At 39.7% G+C, this 20,105-nt stretch overlaps 3 protein-coding genes and 1 long non-coding RNA gene across 5 annotated transcripts; 3 read left to right on the top strand and 1 right to left on the bottom strand.

Annotated features, from left to right (window-relative positions):
• The first annotated feature begins 151 nt into the window (after window positions 1-151).
• Window positions 152-5,157, top strand: alg5 (ALG5 dolichyl-phosphate beta-glucosyltransferase). 2 transcript variants are annotated; one of them, XM_015038942.1, is made up of 10 exons: window positions 152-322; window positions 1,260-1,428; window positions 1,672-1,718; window positions 2,119-2,187; window positions 2,287-2,379; window positions 2,492-2,605; window positions 3,570-3,629; window positions 3,728-3,879; window positions 4,313-4,398; window positions 4,590-5,157. In XM_015038942.1, exons 2-10 carry the CDS (start codon window positions 1,290-1,292, stop codon window positions 4,703-4,705), a joined length of 876 nt encoding a protein of 291 aa, XP_014894428.1. In that variant the 5' UTR covers window positions 152-322; window positions 1,260-1,289; the 3' UTR covers window positions 4,706-5,157. The 2 variants fall into 2 exon arrangements, with proteins under 2 accessions (XP_014894428.1, XP_014894427.1); XM_015038941.1 differs by having other exon boundaries at window positions 153-500.
• A 3,472-nt stretch (window positions 5,158-8,629) lies between these two features.
• Window positions 8,630-11,997, top strand: LOC106951407 (uncharacterized). Its single transcript, XR_001425812.1, has 2 exons — window positions 8,630-8,792; window positions 11,785-11,997. It is a non-coding gene; the product is annotated as an uncharacterized LOC106951407 (long non-coding RNA).
• A 21-nt stretch (window positions 11,998-12,018) lies between these two features.
• smad9 (SMAD family member 9) lies at window positions 12,019-17,038 on the top strand. Its single transcript, XM_015038933.1, has 7 exons — window positions 12,019-12,352; window positions 13,900-14,115; window positions 14,248-14,505; window positions 14,602-14,712; window positions 14,803-15,024; window positions 15,956-16,212; window positions 16,466-17,038. The coding sequence occupies exons 1-7, from the start codon at window positions 12,157-12,159 to the stop codon at window positions 16,607-16,609; spliced, it is 1,404 nt and encodes a 467-aa protein (XP_014894419.1). The 5' UTR covers window positions 12,019-12,156; the 3' UTR covers window positions 16,610-17,038.
• Window positions 17,039-17,058: 20 nt separating this feature from the next.
• Window positions 17,059-19,902, bottom strand: rfxap (regulatory factor X-associated protein). The gene is made up of 3 exons (XM_015038936.1): window positions 19,236-19,902; window positions 18,994-19,104; window positions 17,059-17,844 (listed from the first exon to the last, which is right to left on the bottom strand). The coding sequence occupies exons 1-3, from the start codon at window positions 19,665-19,667 to the stop codon at window positions 17,737-17,739; spliced, it is 651 nt and encodes a 216-aa protein (XP_014894422.1). The 5' UTR covers window positions 19,668-19,902; the 3' UTR covers window positions 17,059-17,736.
• Window positions 19,903-20,105: the final 203 nt, after the last annotated feature.

The following is a 20,105-nucleotide window of genomic DNA, read 5'->3' as shown; positions in this document are numbered from 1 at the left end:
TTAAACAAGAATTACGCTCTCCAAAAATTACGCTCAGCAGTAAAGCTGTATTGTCTTAAATCAATTATAATTAACAGCCGACGTTTCCACCTATTACCAGTAGATGGCAGTGTTTTGTGACTGCTGCCTATCTCGGAGCGACGCGGTTCCTTCTTGTCTCAAACTGATGATGTGTCGAGAAGCAACAGTGACTTCCGTGTCGCCGCTGTGTACAGTTGTGATTGGAAGCAGAGTTCATCTGTCCACAGAACAATGGACGTATGACGGGTTGTTCATCATTTTCACTGTAAACGAGTTATTGTAAGCTTGCGTTTTCATGTAGGTAGGTTGAAACTGGAGCACCGGCTGCAAGGTTTCAATTCAAATATCAAGGAAACAAGCTAGCCTTTCAGCTAGCCACCTGGGCAGGTGGTCTGTTAAAGGCTGTTTTAAGGAAAATGGATATCCTCTGTGATATAGTCCAAGCTCTTTTTGCTTTGGCAGCTCTCGGTTTGATTGTGGTGAGTAATATTTGACGTTGATGTGGTTGAAGGTGTGAAGAATTTATTGATTAAAATGTGGTGCAAGAAGCTGGCTACAGTCTTACAGTTTTTGTAATTTTAATTGAAAATGAAGACTGACTTAACCTCTTCAGTTTATAATGTACTACGAGTACAGGTTGTCATGAGGAGTGAGTTGTAATGAAGCTGGTTAGAAATCAGTGTTTTAGCCCTGTAAGCATAATTACTGTAGCCTTACGGTTAGTTCGAGTCAGTAAGTGTTAACATGGACAGAACACATGATGCCACTCTACCACTGTGATTGAATTGGAAGAGGATTATAACTGCTTTAAATTGTGTTTAGTTGAAAATGTATTTTTCCTTTATCAACTATAGTTTTTGCCAAGATTGGATCATGTTTAAATCTCAATTGGTTTTACTTTTTGATCCATTTTATATTGAGCACAAACAACATACCATAAGCCATAGTAGTAAGCTGAGCTTAGCAGGGTTTACTAAGTATTTAGGCAAATGATATACAAATAAAATGTTTCAAACCAACAAATAAGATGATTATAAACTTATAATGTATAGTTTAAAAAATTCCCAGTCTGTGCAATATAACAGTACTGTTTGCTTTAACATGAACATAATCCTCAAACATTATTTTTCTGTTCCCAAAACACATGGTAACTTCAAACTTATCATGTGTACAAAACGTGAAATGGAAGGCATGTCGCTAATAAGATGAGATTCATTACCGTATTTATCCCGTTGTAGGTGCTTGTAGTCGCACATCTGACTGCAGGGATGGTGAACCTGACTCGCCACGAGAAGGAGAAATACTTCCTCACAGCCACAGGAGAGCGCAAACCCTTCCCGAGTCTGCATGATCCATTTTCCAGAGAGCTTTCTGTGGTGATACCTGCCTACAACGAGGAGCTCCGAAGTGAGTTATCCCTGCTTTTCTGTCGGGGATGGTTTTTGCAGTAGAAAAAAATAAATAAATTGAGAAAGCAGTCTTGAATGTGATTTATAATTCCAATGAAATCTAAAACATTAAACCGAACAACGGTTCCCTTCACTAACAAATGGGAAACTCCCAATAATGCATCAAACTTCATCCGTAAGGTTTCATGTCACGGTCCACCCACGGAAAAGTGAAAAGTCTTGCATCTTTCTTTGGTTTCAGTGCCTGTGATGCTTGATGAAGCAATGCAGTACTTGGAAAATAGACAAGTGAGTAAAAATATGGTCATATGAAAAGTCTTGTTGTACTTACTAACATATAAAGTGCAAGTTTTCTGGCAGCTCCATCCTTTTATTCTGTGCTTAGTTTTTGATACTAATTTTTTTCATGCATCTTACATAGATCAGTAGACGAATTTAATTGTTCTACTCAACATTCTACGTTAGTACAACAATTTTTTTTATCATTTCTCATAAGAAAACAGTTTATTTAAAAGATTCTGAGACCATTTGTAGATTATAACCTACAAAGAGTCTAAGAGTAGTAGAGCATCTTCTAAAAGCTCTCATTTCAGGATGTGGGCCTTATTTCCAACAGCTACCGCTAGGTGGCAGCATTAGTCCGATTAAAAGCATCGTTGTGAAAATCCCTCTCATTATCTCACTACAGAAACAAAACCCCACTTTCACCTATGAGGTCATTGTGGTCGATGATGGCAGCAGAGACAAAACCACAGAGGTAATGATTTAAATCGTATTTTTTAATGTGCTCCCATGAGTTCTGCTCTACTTTGCTCGGTGATGGTAAAGCTGGTATGTTTTTGTGATGCTCTGCCAGGTTGCGTTGCGTTACACCAACAAATACAGTGCAGATAAAGTGAGGGTCCTGACGCTGGTGAAGAACAGGGGGAAAGGAGGAGCTGTGAGAATGGTGAGACACTGGCCTGCAGATTTTTTTTTTTTTTTTTTTTTTTCTGAAGTAACTGACAGTTTGATTTTGTGTTGCTATTACTAATGTTGGAGTCTCTCTGCTGCTCCTAAAGGGAACTCTGAGCTCCAGAGGGAAACTCATACTGATGGCAGATGCTGATGGAGCCACAAAGTTTTCTGATCTTGACAAAGTGGAGGCTGGACTGAAAGACGTCATCACTGGACCAGTTGGGTTTTTATTTTACTTTTCCTATACAGTCTCTTATAAATGTACAGTATTGTGTTTTTATCAGTTGTCCTCCAGACGTTTTAAAGTTACTCAATGTTTCTCTTTGAATTCTGGCTCTTTTTCATATATTATACAGCACATGCTTAAAAAAATATGGCAGTGGACAAGTAATGTGAAATATGTTTTTCAACCCTAAAATATTTTTTTCCATCAGATCAATAGTATGTAAAAGTAATGTCTTCAGTTCAAAATAGGTAAGACATGAGAAGATCTATCATCTACTGACTGTCCCATTATCAGCCAACACATGAGAATCACCTCATTGGTTCTAAAATTATTAATATGTTTCTGGGTATTTCTCCAGAAAGTGATTGGTAATGTAAACATGCAAATTTTCAGCTTAATCTAATCTGCATTGACAGTAAACCTCTTTAGTGTGGATGTTACAGAATTAAGAAACCTGAATGCATTGTATTATGCATATCAGCGGGAGAAGTCTAAAGCAAAATCAAAGAGTAACATTAAGAACAAATGTTTTTGTGACACATCTGTGGTTCAGAAAAACAAGCATAAATTAACCTAATTGTTAATATAAGACGCTAAAAGCAGTTTGAAATGTGAACTACATAGCCTTTGTTTAGAGTCTTATTTTACAGATACTGCTCTATTGCACACAATGTGATGTCACCTCTGCTCTTAACGTAAAAATATGACCTTTAATGGCAGGGAGACTGGAATAAATGTTTGAATGTTTACAAAAGCGGATATGAGAAAATGGCCGCAGTGGTCATTCTGTAGTCGTTCTTTCAGTTCAGACTTAAATGGTTTCATAAACAAATAAAAGTAATACTCAGAAAATAGTCATGCACCACACCTAAAATGAGTGGAAAGAAAACGTGAAACAAAGGTTTTAAGAAGACACTCAAAAGACACAGATTATTTACGGCATTTTTTTCCTGCAGGAGAACCTGGCCATTTCGTGTGGCTCCAGAGCTCACCTAGAAAAAGACTCTGTAGCTCAGGTAAACTCTTTTTTGTCTTCTTAAAAAGGGGGAGGGGAAAGGCAACAAATTATGTCTATTTTGCGCAATGAATTGCCAATTTTTTTAAATTTCTTCAGCGATCTGTGTTTCGTACGTTCCTAATGTATGGCTTCCACTTCCTGGTGTGGTTCCTCTGTGTGAGGGGAATCAAAGACACACAATGTGGCTTCAAGCTTTTCACGCGGGAAGCTGCTCTCGAGACCTTCTCCTCTCTCCATGTCGAGCGATGGTAAGAAACCACAAATGCAATAAATCACGTCGTGATCCAACTGTAATGTGTCAGAATGGAAATCTGTACATGGTCAGGGTCATTAACTTTCATGAATAAATGCTTGGTAAGAAAGGAAAGGTTTTTCAAACTACTAATTGATTATAAAGGAATTATTTAAAGTTAAAAGTCAATATTCAGTGCGGTGCTGAAGTCCTCCTGTCCCTGGAAGCATTTTCACATTTTGTCATTGTATAATTACAAACTTCAATGTGTGTCATAGTGATTTTATTTAATTAGATCATTAAAATAAAATTTCAGTAGAATATATAAAACGGAATCATCAATAGAACTGTTTAATTTATTCTTCCTCTCTTCTAAAATGTTATTTAGCTGCTGTGAAACCTGGATTTTTTGCTGAAGGCCTGCTGTGTATCTGTCTTTGCTCTCTCAGGGCTTTTGACGTGGAGCTCCTGTACATTGCCCAGTGTTTTAAAATCCCCATAGCAGAAGTGGCGGTGAACTGGACAGAAATAGAAGGTTGGTTGTTCATGAAGTATTTGACCTTCACCCTTTACCCAAACTGATTCCTTTGCAGTTTTTTTTTAATACAAGTTAGCTACTTTTTCTTTTTGTTAGTCATGTTTAATTGCCTGCAAACCACCACAGTTTTACTGTTTGACTTTAAGGAACTTCTGTTGAAAGTGCAGAGTTGATTTTTCCTCTTTCAGGGTCCAAACTGGTCCCATTTTGGAGCTGGCTGCAGATGGGACGGGATCTGATTTTCATTCGCCTACGCTACATCACCGGAGCCTGGAAACTGCATTCGCCACATAAGACTGATTAGCCAAAAGGACAAGCCGTTGTGTCACAGAGACAACCTGTTATAGGACCATGGAGCCTTACAGTGAGCATTGGGGGGGCGAGTTCTGTGTCTGTTGTTCAACTTAATCATCAGAAAAAGCAAAGCTTAAATCAATTTTCCATCCAAACATTATTGGAAATGAGATAATGACACAGTTGTGGATTCCTGGTGGTTCTGCCTTTTTATATGGATGCTGGCTTTTCATTGGCCGTTGTTACACATGCGTTTCTGTTGCCACGGTAAACAGGATGTCTGACTGATCCTGTACTGATGTCTCCTGATGTTTATATTGTCCTCAATCAGCGGAGAATGTAAGAGTTGCATGTAGAAATGTGTGAAGGACCTGATCATGTGGAGTGTGTGTCAAAATAACAAATGTGGTTGATAGGCTGAATGACTTGAAACATAATTAAACAGAAAATAACAGAACAGAGATTGATTTTATTGTCAGAATTTTTTTTTCTGCCCTTTAGTGGCCAGCCTTTATAAATGTATACATTTTAGTTTTTAACAATTTTCCAACAAAAATAGACTTCAGATTTAGACCTAAAAGATATGTAGATTAAATGCACCTGTCATTTAAGACAAAATAAAACACCACTTTGCACCAAAAGATGTTTTCTTTGGCCACTTCCACAGTCTGGATTATATCAGTATAGAACAATTCGTTAACAGTAAACTGCAAGAATCCGTGTCAGATCATCCCTTTTGAAACTGAAAGTTCTTATTGGAAGGAAAACAGAACGTTTTAGAGTTACACATGCATCCAGGACACGGACTACAGCTGCCGCCTCTCTTCGCAATAAGCCACACCTGTACCAGAGATGGTGTCAGGAGTATTTCCTTGGCTATGAAGAAAAAGAACTCGAGCCTCTTCCCATAGTGTGAAGAGTCCACTGTGACGTTTCTACAATCAGCAATAATCTGGAAAGTCAAGTAATCTACTGTGTTTTATGAGGTCATGTCATCTTGACATAAAATCTGGATAACGACGATTTTTTTTTTGCTTTTGAATTCTGACGAGGCAGAAATTATCTTTGAAAAAGAAACTGCTCAATCACGTCTTCTGGTTGCCATTAAATTGGCCTCTGGTAATACAGCAAAGAATCTCTGTGTTATCTCTGACCAGGACATGTCATTTAAATCCCCTATCAAACTGGTTTCTATGATTTCCTTCTTTCATCTCTACGATATTGACAAAATGATGATACCCTTAACTCTTTGATCCCAAGAGTCTCTTAAAACCATTGTCCCTGAATTTGGGGTCTTTAGGGAAGTTGATAATCAACCTCCAATCATACAAGAGAGAGCTGATTATTCAAAATGTTCCCAATAGCACTTTGCTCAGACTGCAGGTTTACTGCTGGTTCCTGGAATTTCTAAAAGTAGAATGGGAGGCAGATATTTTAGTTATCAGGCTCCTCTCCGGTCGAACCAGCTGCCAGTTTTAATTTGTGAAGCAGACTTCTACCTCTAAGACAAGGCTCAAAATGTTCTGTTTTTGATAAAGCCTATAGTTAGAGCAGCTTAGGTGATCCTGACATTGCGTTGCTATGGCTAAGGCTGCTGGAGGACATGACCACTTCTCATTGCTGATATGTCCTCATTCATTCCAATTTTGCATTATATGCTGTTTTTTTACTTTTACCTTTTTTTTTTTTTTTTTTTTTCCTTTTTTTTTTTTTTTTTTTTTACTCTTCAAAGAAGTTACCCCTGCTCTGGTTCTTTATTTAACTAAATTGAAATGTACCCTTTTCTGTTTAGATTGGCATGCACTGTGCGCCTGTAACCCTGGAGCAACCTTTATCTAATCTGACTGATTCAAATGTTAATTTTACTAAATATCTAATTAGGTTCTATGTTTTAGCTATAAAGGTGTCTGAGTATTTTTATTTATCTAATTAAACACAAAAAGGAACCTTTGAATTCTAGATGAATATACTATACTTCTCCCTTTTGTTGGTTTACATCATGCACAGGTTGACATTTTGCGAAAAAAAAAAAAGTCCAGAGAGGGTAGCTTCATTTTTTTTTTTTTTTTTTTTCCCTAAAATGAACCTTAATAGTGCTGTTTTCTTCCTGAGCTCTAGAGTCCCGTCGATGCGCATGTCTCTGGGGCCTCCCGGGGCCCCAGGGAGCGCATCCTGTTTGTGTCCTCCCTGTCTGCGCTCTTACAGCCAGACAAGACACAGAGGCGGTGAATCATCATCATCTGCACAGTTCTTGCTTCCTGTCTCCGGAATCAGCGCTTTTGTGAGAAAAAAAAAAAAAAAAAAAAGCACATTTTGGCTGTGGGACGCCTCTGCTTCCCTGTGTTGAGACTTTGGAAACACCGGTTTTTACTCAGGTCTCTGCGGCCCGCCGCTGATACGGTTGTTGGATGATTTACCTGACGGTTGGTGGAGGGGGGATTAAAGCATGTTTTTTCTGAAAGGGTCTCCTGAGAGGTTTCACTTGGTGCTGGCAGTACCGTTACGTCCCGCAGCAGTTGCTGTAAACTGTGAAAATGTCAAACTTGTAGACTCACTGTCGCCAGCCGAGTCTGCGTCATTAACTGGACCGGTCACGGCACTCCCAATAAAAGGATCGTATCCATCCGCAATGGAAAAAGACCTCTACGTGACTTCCAACGATGCGTGATCATGCAAATCTCGATTCGGCAACGGAAAACTCACATTTCACAGCGTGGAGGAATTTATGTAGCAGGACCGCAGAGAATGAGTCCCAGTTTTATCATTCTTTCACACCACAGGTGCAGTGTTTTGTTTGTCTGCGTTATTATTATAAGTTAATGCTAAGCGAGAGTCTAATAAGCACATTTTTTCCACGATGCTATAATTTCAGAAATGAAGAAATGAACATTTCCACTCATTTCTGTAGAAATAACCACAAATGTATTGTAGTTATAAGAGGTCAGATAACTAATGTTAGAAGTACACTATAAATAGCTTTTAAATAAGACAAACTATCGCTGGCTGTCCTGGGAAACTTGCTAAAATAGCCTGAAAGAGAACAGGTGTGATTGTAGTTCTCCATGAGGTGTAACGTGATGAATGGAGATACGTGCGCGCTGTGCGTGGCTCAGGTGGCACGGATGCACGGGCGCGCGCACCGAATCTGAAATCCTGGGAAAGTTCCAGGACGGTGGGGGGAGGCGGAGGGATCCAGCACACAGGCGCTGCGGTTCCAGCCAGGCTGACGCCGCCGAGGCTGTGTGGCGCTCGGCTGTGGCTGCTGGAGGAGCGGAGTCTCTCAGCTCCACGAAACCTGCGTCAAAACGAGAAAACGTGGTCGCGTAGCACCGGAAGACACTGTCATCGGTATTTCATAATAAAATTACTGGAGTATCTTAGTCACTTTTTCAGCTTTGAGCATCGTTTAGTGAGCTAGAAACAAAAACAAACAAACAAAACGTTCAGTGAATATGTATCCTCAAGTTAAATATTGATTAGGGCTCATGTGTTCTTGTACATTTAAGCATTTCTCTTTGATAAACATTTCAGATGTACTTGAATAAAAAAGAAAAAAAATCCATTCTTATCATTAATAATATAATTAATATAAGCAGGTTATAAAACAAAAGTATGTTCATGAAGTCATCAAGAGCAAGATTGTGCAAAATGTCAGGAGACATTTGAGGTCCCTGACTGCAGTTTGAAAATGGTGCAAATTTGGCCCTCCATCTCATAGAGTCAGTGCAGATGGACACTTTTTGTAAGTGTTTTAGGATAAGATTTCAATATCAATCTTCTTAAACGAAAAAAAAAAAAACTGCTATGTACTCCACAAAAGATTCTTCATTTCCAGGCTACGTCCACCAACCCGAGTTTCTCTCTGACACTTTTATTTTGAAATAGAACTAACTGGATGCACTTCTGTTTTACTACTTTCTTTATTTTTCAACGTAAACACACGCTCCTAGACACAACCCACTCCGCACACACATGCACACACACTTGCAGACAGAAACACACCTTCACAACCTCAGCACACCGGCCTGACCCGCTGCAGACGCGGAAACCTCCACACACGCTTAGCAGTCAGCGGTGCACTTGCTATGACAACACAGGTGAGAAATGAAACAACACACTGTTTGAGAGGGTTAAGAGTGTTTTTGTCATTTTGACGTTTGTTATGAATTTGCATCCAATACAAAGCGCAAAGATTGTTATTGTCTTTGGAGTTGCGTAAGATGTTTACTCTGACAACTTTTATCCTGGTTGCTATTAAAATGACTTTCTCTTACTATACAACGTAATTAAAATTTAAGAAGTAAATTTTAGATTATTTTGGATTAAAATGTTTTGATTTCTAAAAGCGTTCATGTAGTGACGACATGTTGTTAAACATTATATATAAAACCTGAAATAATGGCGACTTTATGTGTTTTTTTTATGTCACATTCTCCTGCGCAGAGTAAAGGTGTGTGTGCAGAGGTTAGGGCAGAAACCGGATTCTGCAGCGGCACAGAGACTGGATGCAGCGATAGTTAAAGGAAGCTGGCGTGTTTACTTTTTTGGGAAGGGGTGCACTGGTGATAAAGCATTAGGTAATTAGCCTATCTGAGGCTGCAGACTGAGTGACGCCAGGCTCCATAAAGCAGCGGCAGCAGCAGAGACGGACTGATGCAGCTTTGCTGTCATTGTAAGAAAAAAAAAAAAATCCCTCCTCAGCTGTCTGCTTGTCTGCCATTCAGGGGCCACAGAACTGGTCACATTTCAACCAACAAGTACAAGTATGCAGATATGTAGATACGCTGTCTTTTTGTTGAGATCTGCTCAAATGTGGATCTGTTCTTTAGCTTTTTAAAAACACATTATGCCATAGTCACCATTAAAATGAAGGTCCAAATCATCTTCTATATTTCCGGTCTTTTTTTTTTTTTTTCTAAAGTTGCATCCAGTGCACAAAACCCCCACAATATGCACAATGTGCAACAAAGCTGTAATCAGCATTGCAAGAATGAAGTGAAAATGCTGAGAGCCTGAACCACACAATGAGGAAAAAAAAAAAACAAGCAGGCAAGTTATAATCTTCTGGTTCAGTCTCAGATAATTCCAGTGTAAATATTTTAGAGGCTGGGCATCAAAGTGTCTCTTTTCGTACATCCGCACCTCGCTGTGGGCATTTGTGTAATACTCAGTGGCTATTTAGGCGGACAGAAGGATACAAACACAGGGACTGTATTTCTGTCTCCCTCCCTGTCTCGCTCTCCCCCTCCTGTTCTGTGATGTGTTCTGGCCAGACAGTAAGGCTCCTGGGCGTCAGTGGCATGATCATAGAAACAGAGGCCAGAAAGGACATTCCTCATTGTTGGTGGATCTAGAAATGAGCCTGGCCATCTTGGCTTTCTCTAGCTGAGACAGTTTTGTTAAGCATTTAATGTTCCCCTTCTGAGAAAAATATAGTGTAGCATGTGGGAGACCACTGTGATACAGGCATGCTTTGTGTAGCCCTGCTGATTGAGCCTCCTTATTATGGAAATCCACCTACAATGCCCGTACAGACCTTTTTAACCTTTCCCATACTAGTGAAGTGAAGGGAAAGTGATTTGTGGTTAATTTTTCTCTTTTTACAATTAAGTAAAAGTCTGGAAAGTGTGGCATCTATTAGCATCCAGCCCCTGTTACTCTGCTACCTCCAAATAAATCAGTATCTAAAGCTTTGCTAATCTCTGATAATTGTTCAATCCAACCTCCAAAAGAGTGTTGCACAACTACAAAGTGTTAAAGACATACCTATCCAGCTCAATTAAAAGGCCAGAAAAGGAGAGCATTGATCAGAGAAGCAGCCATAAGGCTTATGATAAATCTGGAAGAGCTGCAGAGATTCACAGCTCAGGTGGGATAAACTGCCGATAACTGTTAGCTGTGCAAATCTGGCATTTGCAGTGGAGTGTCAAGACAAAAGCCAGAGTTAAAAGACATAACAAGGAACAAGCTTTAAAAGCAGACGCAGCAAACATGTGGTAGAAGGTGCTCTGATCAGAGAAACCAAAACTGAACTTTTTGGCCTAGATGAAAAACATAACGCTTGGGAGGGGGAAGTTGTGGCCTTCTCCACATTAAGGAATACGAGGTACTTGAACCATATTCATACTACTTTTGGCTCAGTTGATTTGCTCGCTTCATCCTAACTTGTAACCTCCCTACTCAGATGTTGAAAATAATGAAATGGGGGATTTCTCTCCAGGAAATCAAATTAGTTGTATTTTGCGCTTCCTAAAATATAAATTATCCAAATGAGAAAAACAACAAATTCTTTGTGCTTGGAGTTACAAATGGTAGCGTCATGGTCACCGTCGATGCGTGCAGTCTGTGCTGTCACAAAAACCTGAGCTGCATGCAAACATCCGAGGAGAAGCGTAGCGGAAAATAGCAGGCAGGTTCACACGACGAAATTTACACACAGACAGTAGAGCTGAGTCCGAGGTTTGAATTAGGTCCTGTGCACACCCCTCTCTATCAATAATGGTGATGACAGCATCATAAAGAGTGGATGCTTTTCATCTGCTTCCAGGAAAACTAGTCAAAGTTGGATAGAGTCAAACACTGGGTCTATTTGTCTGAAGGGAAAAACTACTCAAGGTTACAAAAGTCAAGTCAGAAGATTCACTTTCCACTTGGACAACAAATCTAAAACTTGCAGTCAGAAGTGGCTTTGATTAAAGTTCATCCATGTGCTGCAGAGGTCCAGTCAAAGACCAGACCTAAATCCAATTGAGAATTTGTGGCAAGACTTGGAAACGGATGTTTACATAACATTCTGTGAAATCCCCCTGATCTAGAGATGTTTTTCAAAGAAGAATGAGGAATAAATTCTTGTCCCTAGACGAAGCATACCTAAAAATACCTGCAGCTGCAAGGCAGCGACAGGTGGTTCTACAGTGTCCACTCAGATGTGCTGCATATAAATGTGCATCACGTTTTTTTCGAAGTATGAATCACTTCTCTTCTACTTGACAAATACATCTCTTTGGCCTCAAAATGTACAAACGGTGCTTCCATTCATCTGAATTAGCAAAACTGTTCCTTAACTCGGTCTCTCCTCTCTCTTGCTAGATGATTGAAACCTGAGCTGGACGTCTGGCTGCGTGAGGAAAAACTATCCCTGCAGGAGGTTCAGAATCCGAAGTTGCCGGATCCCATCTGTGCCAACACAGAGAAGGGATTTACGGTTTACACTGTGCTGGCTGACGTCCAGCTTCTTCCCCCGGAGCTGCTTGGAAGCTACAGCAAAATAATAAAAGAAACGTCTCTGTTTACTCATCACAATATCTCTTTCATCCTCCGTTTTTTTTTTTCTTTTTTTTTTTTGTCTTGTGTCCTGGCTGTAAGTTATTTGCCTCTTCACCCCTTCGCCTCAAGGGAACGATTGCGCCGCTAACTGGACCTCATCTCAGCCCGTCCTGCCAGCTATTTGTCCATATCAAAATGAACTCTTCTTCGTCGATTACGTCCTTGTTCTCCTTCACCAGCCCTGCAGTTAAGCGTCTGCTCGGCTGGAAACAAGGAGACGAGGAGGAGAAGTGGGCAGAAAAGGCCGTGGATTCTCTGGTGAAGAAACTGAAGAAGAAAAAGGGAGCAATGGAGGAACTGGAGCGAGCCCTCAGCTGCCCTGGGCAGCCCAGTGAGTAGCACATTGATAAACACAGAAGAGCTTAGCCTATGGTACTGCCTAAAGCAGCATTCATAACTGGTAAATGGAGTCACAAGACAATCCCGAGATGAGCTCCGGAAAATGAGACCTTCTTACTTTTATACATGGTGTCACGATGCTCCTACCTGTAAAAACATCAAATCAAAAGAGCGCTGCCCAAGTTCAGCTTGGAATATTTGCCAGAATAGTTTCATTTTATGTTATTGTAATCCATTAACTCTTGTTGCATTAGTAAACACACACGTTCGAAGTATATAATATTACAAACTTGATGTAATGATATATTAGCACATAATGCACTGCCTACTGAGGCAGTTAAAGTCCCAGTTCAGGACTTTTCTCTGTATTTCATTAGCCGTTCTCTGTACATTACCTTCTGCAGAATAATATACATACAGAATTGTATTTCTTTTTGTGAGAGTCTTGTGCCAGGCTGTTTTTGGTACTAGTGTTGCATCAGTCAGTTTGTTATCAGTCTTTCATTGGTTTGGTAGCAACTGTGATTACCAACGAGTGACAACCAGCCACCAGGGGAGACAAACACTCCTTTAAAATTGCTGGTCAACCCCTGTCAGATAGTCTTCTTGGTATCATGTTATTTATAAAACAGCTTATGATAGGAGAGCACATGCTTACATTTATTCATTTATATGTAGTATTTATTTATTCTTATGTCATTTTTTTGTTGTTTTCTTAATAAAGTGATACCAAGAAATTACTAGTGGTCCCAATCCTGCTAGAAATTTCTGAAGGTTCCTCTGTATAATCGGTTATAGGGAATTATGTTTATAAATGTCCAACTCATTTCAGTTTGTTTCATTAGGGACAATAGTTTATCACGTTTGATAACAGACAACTGATTTAGATCCACAATCAGTGGAAATACAAGAGTAACACAAGGTGAACAAAAAATGATGTGTAACTAATGATATACATATACAATTTGAGCATTTTTATGATCATGTAGATAATTCATTTAACTACGGTTCTTAACCACCAAGATAAATAAAGTCTTATTTGTCTTGGTACATAGAAGGGTAATAATTTGTTTGTGGGTATGGAATGGATGTAAGTTTTGATGAAGTAGGTATGAAATTGGGATATGAATATATGTACAAGGTGGAAGGAACTAAAGCGGAGAAGTTAATAATATTGAAAACAATGGGAAAAAACCCACAATGAAACAATGTGAATTTGACTTTTGTTTTCTAGTTTTTCACCACTGAAAGACACATTAAAGAGTTTCTAAGAACTTTAGAAGTCAGAAGTTGTAATAATTTAGACTTTCTTACGAGGTCTAACTTTTATAAATGACCAAAAATCTCACCAAAAGTCACAACTCTGAAAATAAAAGTTCAAAATCCCGGCTGATTGATATATCAGTCTCTATGAAGCAGCTCCGTCTTTTCTAACTACAACAGTAATATGGTTCCCGATCGCTGAGCTCTAATGATTCCGTTTTACTCTACATTTAGTCAGATATTTACATGTATTTCCGTTTTTATTCTGACCTTCAGGTAAGTGTGTGACTATTCCTCGGTCGCTGGATGGGAGACTGCAGGTGTCCCACAGGAAGGGTCTTCCCCATGTCATCTACTGCAGGGTGTGGCGCTGGCCTGACCTGCAGTCCCACCATGAGCTGAAACCCCTCGAATGCTGCGAGTTCCCCTTTGGCTCCAAACAGAAGGACATCTGCGTCAACCCCTACCACTACAGGCGTGTGGAGACTCCAGGTACAGGAAAGGATCTGCCAGAGTTTTTGGTGAAAGACAGGATTTATAAACTGATTATGATTATTGGTGGATTTTGAGTTTGTATTGTCTTCTTTGGGTGCTTTATCATCTCTCTCTCTCTTGTGTCATCAGTGCTTCCACCAGTTCTGGTCCCACGCCACAGTGAATTCAACCCTCAGCACAGTTTACTGGCCAAGTTCAGGAATGCCTCCCTGAACAACGAGCCACTGATGCCACAGAATGCCACCTACCCGGACTCCTTCCCGCCGCTTCCTGTCTCCTCCTTCTCCTCCTCTCCAACTTCCTCCCTCGCCCAGTCGCCCACCTCACAGAGTTACCCCAACTCCCCCAGCAACTCTGCAGAACCTGGCAGTCCGTATCACATCACAGGTAGGAACCAAAAAAAAAATCCCAGCTGTTAAAGATTCTGACCTTGATCAATTTGCATTGATTATTTTTCTCCTTCTGACGTTTGTGTTGATCTAGCTGAGACTCCTCCCCCTCCATACAGCATGATGGAGACAAATACTCAAGAAGATATGAAGCCAAGCAATTCCACAGAAACCCCAAAACTCACATTCTCTGCTCCACACAGAGGTAACTTATCATTTTCCTCCATTCTGAAAAATCTACACAATTTATTTTTTTTTTAAAAAGTCCACTAAAGACACTAAACCCTGTCTTTAGATATGAGGCCTGTTTGTTACGAAGAACCTGAGTACTGGTGCTCCATAGCTTACTACGAGCTCAACAACCGGGTGGGGGAGACGTTCCACGCCTCGTCCCGCAGCGTCTTGGTTGACGGCTTTACAGATCCGTCCAATAACAAGAACCGATTCTGTCTCGGTCTGCTTTCCAACGTCAACCGCAACTCCACCATCGAGCACACTCGCAGGCACATAGGCAAAGGTGAGCACCCCCAGCTGATTTACAGCCGTTTTAGTTACATTAAGGCCACATACTTCAGTTAATTTTAATGGGATGTTATGTGACAGACCAACATAAAGCAGTGTAGTAGAATGGAAGGGAAATTATACAGCAAGTAATGCAGTAAATTGTATTCAGCCCTCTTTAGTCTGATAGAACAAATATAGTCTTTAAAAAAAATCTAATTGTATTTGAGCATTTACAAGGTAATGCAAAAATAAATAAATAAAAGATAAGTAATGTGTAAAAATGAACACACACAAGTTCAAATATTTTAAAGGGATCTTTTCACAAATTTTGATTTTCAAACTGAGGTTGAACATAACCTGTTGGAAGTTAACTTTATGATCAGAAGTATATTGGCCACCTGGATTTAATTCATTATTGGAGATGTATATCTGTTAAACAAATATAGAGTGATGACGTGAAGGGATTTTGCTCCCTTTTTCTAAAACCACCTCAACTTTTAACAAGCGGTAATTATTCAGTGTTACTGTATTTTTGACTGGAAGGAACTCTGTGTTTTAGTATTTTTGCAGTTTTCTAGAAGTTAATAAACTTCTAGAAAACTGCAACCCTGATTAGTGTTCAGGAAAAACAAAATCTTGATCTGATTTGTCTGAACACTGAAAAACCAGCTTTAAAAAAAAACAAACAATGAAAATGCATTAGTATGAATAAATATTTGTCGCAGTCCATTAAATTCATGCATGAAAATATGAATCTAAGACTAATTGGCCAAATTTATTGGAATAACCTTTTCTCCTATTGCTGTTTCCCTGGTGATGATAATGTTTTTGTCAGAATACATAAACATTATTAATCTCGTAGTTTTCTAGTGGTTTATTTATACTGGACTTTCTCAAGCTTGAATGTAACACACCTCCTTCCTTCCCTTTTTTTTTTTTCTCAGGTTTACATCTGTACTACGTAGGAGGGGAGGTTTATGCAGAGTGTCTGAGTGACAGCAGCATCTTCGTGCAGAGCCGCAACTGTAATTTCCAGCATGGCTTCCACACCACCACCGTGTGCAAGATCCCCAGCGGCTGCAGCCTCAAGATCTTCAACAACCAGCTGTTCGCTCAGCTTCTCGCCCAGTCTGTCAACCACGGCTTCGAGGTCGTCTACGAGCTCACCAAGATGTGCACCATCCGCATGAGCTTCGTCAAGGTACCAGCGTTCATTTTTCATTACACAACTGCAGCAACAGGCCCAGTAATTCTTCCTGAAAGCTGAATGGAAAGTTAGTGCTTGCACTGTACGTTGTTGGTTGTAATTTATTGAGCAGTGAAATGTTTAGACCTTGTAGCTGCTGCCAGACATGTCAGATCCTGCCACATACAAGGTGGGGTAAGACTCCCTCCTGTTAGCACCCACACCACCATCCCACCAGCTGAGATTTATGGCCACTTCCATTCCTCAGGGTTGGGGTGCCGAATACCACCGTCAAGATGTGACCAGCACCCCCTGCTGGATAGAAGTGCACCTGCATGGACCCCTGCAGTGGCTGGACAAGGTGCTTACGCAGATGGGATCCCCGCACAACCCCATCTCTTCTGTATCATAACATAAACGCAAACACACACTTTTGAGTGTGTGGTCACTGTCTTCACACAGGTAGTCATATGTTCTGTCCGTGGGCTTATCTCATCGCATCTCAATATGACTACTGTAGGAGTCATAAGGATGTACTCTAGAGCTGTTTTTTGCATTTAACATGATGTAAAGACAATGTAATTTCAGCATAATGAAACATTTCTGGGTTCAGACACTTTAGCTGTACAAAAACTAAATGGGATCTATTTGGAGGTACTCTTATGTTGTAGTGAATTGTGGTGTATTTCCATGTTTTGACCAACGTTTGACTGAATGTACTGTTTTTTTTTTTTACATCTCCAATTAAACATTTTTCTTTATCATGCGTTTTTCCAACATTTGGATTTTTTTTGAAGCCTTAGCACCCTTATTAAGAATAAAGCTCAAACGGTACTGTAAATTCATTCTGTAGTCAGTGTCGGAGTATTAATGTTTTTATTTTTATAGGCTCAGCAGACATAGACGTCATAATTTTCACATCACACATTTGGCTTGTGTTAACTTATTTAGATCTAGATAAAAATTTTACTTACGCTAAGCTTTAAGATGAAAAGAACATACAAAATGTTATTTTAAAAATAAACTGTGACACTCTGTTGGGTGAAAATTATGACCACTGATTGTCACAAGGAAAAACACTGAACTGCATAAGTGCAGCACTTTTTTTAAAGCAATGCTACAATTGTTTTTGAACATTTCAGGTGAATTACATCAGGTTGATGTTCACAATAACACAACACATAAATACCACAAAAACAGTAAGAACGAACAAGAACACACAAGATAAATAAGCAATTGGAAGACAATATAAATATAACAGCACAGGGATGCAATGTCTTAAAAACATTAGACAGTTACAATTAAATGTCCTGATTAAAACTGCATTACGAAGGACAGTAAAACCAACTAACTTTAAACTAAAACATAAAGCAAATGGAGAAAACGTTTTGCTTACACATTAAAAATGATTTTCTGTCCAGTTCAAAGTCAGACTTTGAGCAGCTTCACCTAATTATGCATAAATTACTTATTTGTATTTTTTTTTTTCACAACCCTTGTGATGTATCATAAATACTATCAAATACACACTAGTCACTGTCAACAACCCTGGAAGTGCTGCTGTGATTGGCTGCGGCTTTGTGCAGCCAGGAGCTGCTGCTGCTGCTGCTGCAGGAACCGGATCACCTCTGGACTCCTGAGCAGAGACTGGAACACAGAGACATTTGTGTTAGCCTGGTGATGCAAATATGGAAAAAAAAAAAGAGGAAAAAAAAACTGTGCATCAATACAGTAGATAAGGGGTCTGCCACATATGGCCTACCATTCTGCATACTAGTGTATGAATGTGTGTGTTTGTGAATATTAATATGTGACTGTGGGTTAAGTGCAAAGTGCTTTATTTATTCAATACAACTAGAAGATATATAAATTCAGTCCATTTATCAAATTCCAGACAATTTACCTGACATTTCAGGAAAGCAACATCTAGATTTAAAGAAAGTAACCTCTGACTTCCTGGAAATAACATTTAAGTCCCAAGATGCAATGCAACCTCAAAGTTTTAAAAATTTAAACTTCAAGTTCTGGGAAATAACCCCAAAGTTTTTTTTTGTTTGTTTGTTTTTTCTTGTGTGTCCAGTGTGGCAAAGTGGCAATTAGAACTGTTGTCTGGGGCCCAAGGAGAAAACTAAATTTACTTTCACAAGTGCGGCACAAGGCTTTTGCTATAACGCGAGATTATAATTATAAAAAAACCTTTATTAGAAATTTCTTTGAGTGCCTTTCAAATGTAATGTACACAAAGATAAACAAGAAAGAGATAAAAATAAAGGGAGAGAGATGGCATAAAAAGTTAAAAACAGAGAGAAGAGAATAAAAGAAAAAAAAGAGTGATAGTGAGAAACACTAATAGTGTGCTTCTACACCTGCAGAAAGAGAGAAAATGAAACAGAACTGAGAAACCTCAGTGACAACATGTATGACAATAACAATGTCACAGCAAAGCGCACAGTAGTAATTAATAGCAGATGTTTTTAGTTTAAGTTCTTGAAAGAAACATCTAAATTCTGGAACGTTCCAGGAAAGTTTCAGAAAAGTAAACTAAAGAAGCCTGTAGCATTAAGAAAAACCTGAAAGTTCCAAAAGAAAAATAAAAAGACTCATCTTTCAAATCCTGAAAAGTGATCTCTGCAATTTACTTTCTCAGAGTTTATGGTAAAAAATAAAGATGAGCAAGCTTTAAGTAGGTATTTGTTCTGGAAGAGTAACCTGTACATTGCAGAAAGTATTCTGCAAGTTTAGAGAAGAATACAGTATGCTTCAGCACATGGGAGCAGAAACAGGTCAACGACTCACCAGTCTTTTCTGGTTGAGGACTTGCTCTATAAGGGAGGGTCTGGCTGGACGGTCCCCCATGGCTCCCAGGCGCTGTTTGTTCACAGACACTGGTCGCTCCTCAGAGTTTTCCTGGTCATCCCCACAAAAAGAGCAGTTATGTTACATTGGAGTGTAGAAAGCAGAGAAAAACACCCGCAATCCCATTAAATGATTTGCAATTTTTACAACGACCCTGTAGGTTTAAAAACTGTTTTCCTTACATCAAGCTTCCCGCTGGACATAGCCTGGTCGCTCTTCTTCTTCTTATATTTATCCTTATACATCTTGTTGCGATGTTTTTTGCACATCCACGGCTTCCTCTGCTTGGCCACCTGTGTGGTGGTCTCCGTGCAGCCCTCGTAGGTGCACTGTTTGGGGGCGTTGTCGCCCTCCGAGGTCCCCTCTTCATTGAGCTCCTCCGGGCTGGCTGCGCCTTCTCTGGGATCAGACGCATCCAGCACGTCGCTCTCTTCGTCCGGATCGTCCACGCTGAAAGAGGACACGTTGTTCTCCGATTCATGCGGCGTTGTCACGTTTCTGCTGTCCACAGCTCCGCTTTTACTTACGAAATACCGCTGGCCGTCTTTAGTGAGCAGAAGAGTGGAGTCCTTGTCTTTATTTGCAGCGGATGAAGAACTGTCCTTGTTGCTCATAGTTATGGCAGTGAACGCAATGCTAATCGCCGGTTCTCTACAACAGCCTCACTTTGATACGTATTCACATACGAAACGCGCAGCTACAAGTTAATAGTACATATTTTTGTCATAAAACATGCATTAAATTCGTAAAACAAGTGTACATAATTGCACATAGCCGAAAGCTACACTTCCTCAATGATATTCTTCTTCTCTGGCATTGTGTTTGTGTCTGACAACAGCGACGCCTTTTGGCTCAAACGAGAGCTACATATAAGAGTGTTGGCTATTCTAATTCTCTAAACAATACGAAAAAGTATTTAATACTTGTTCTACCTCTCTTTAATTTCCACTTTCACGTCATCTCCTCAAATGAATGTACTTCTTAGTCTTCTACGGCTTGGCAAAAATGCTTGGAAAACAGACTTGGACAAATATTAAGGTGACTTACATCAT

This window comes from Poecilia latipinna, unplaced genomic scaffold (genome assembly GCF_001443285.1).
Source record: "Poecilia latipinna isolate Pla-1442-1.1 unplaced genomic scaffold, P_latipinna-1.0 Scaffold457, whole genome shotgun sequence".
NCBI lineage: Eukaryota > Metazoa > Chordata > Actinopteri > Cyprinodontiformes > Poeciliidae > Poecilia > Poecilia latipinna.
This window is presented reverse-complemented; position numbering and strand designations above follow the sequence as displayed.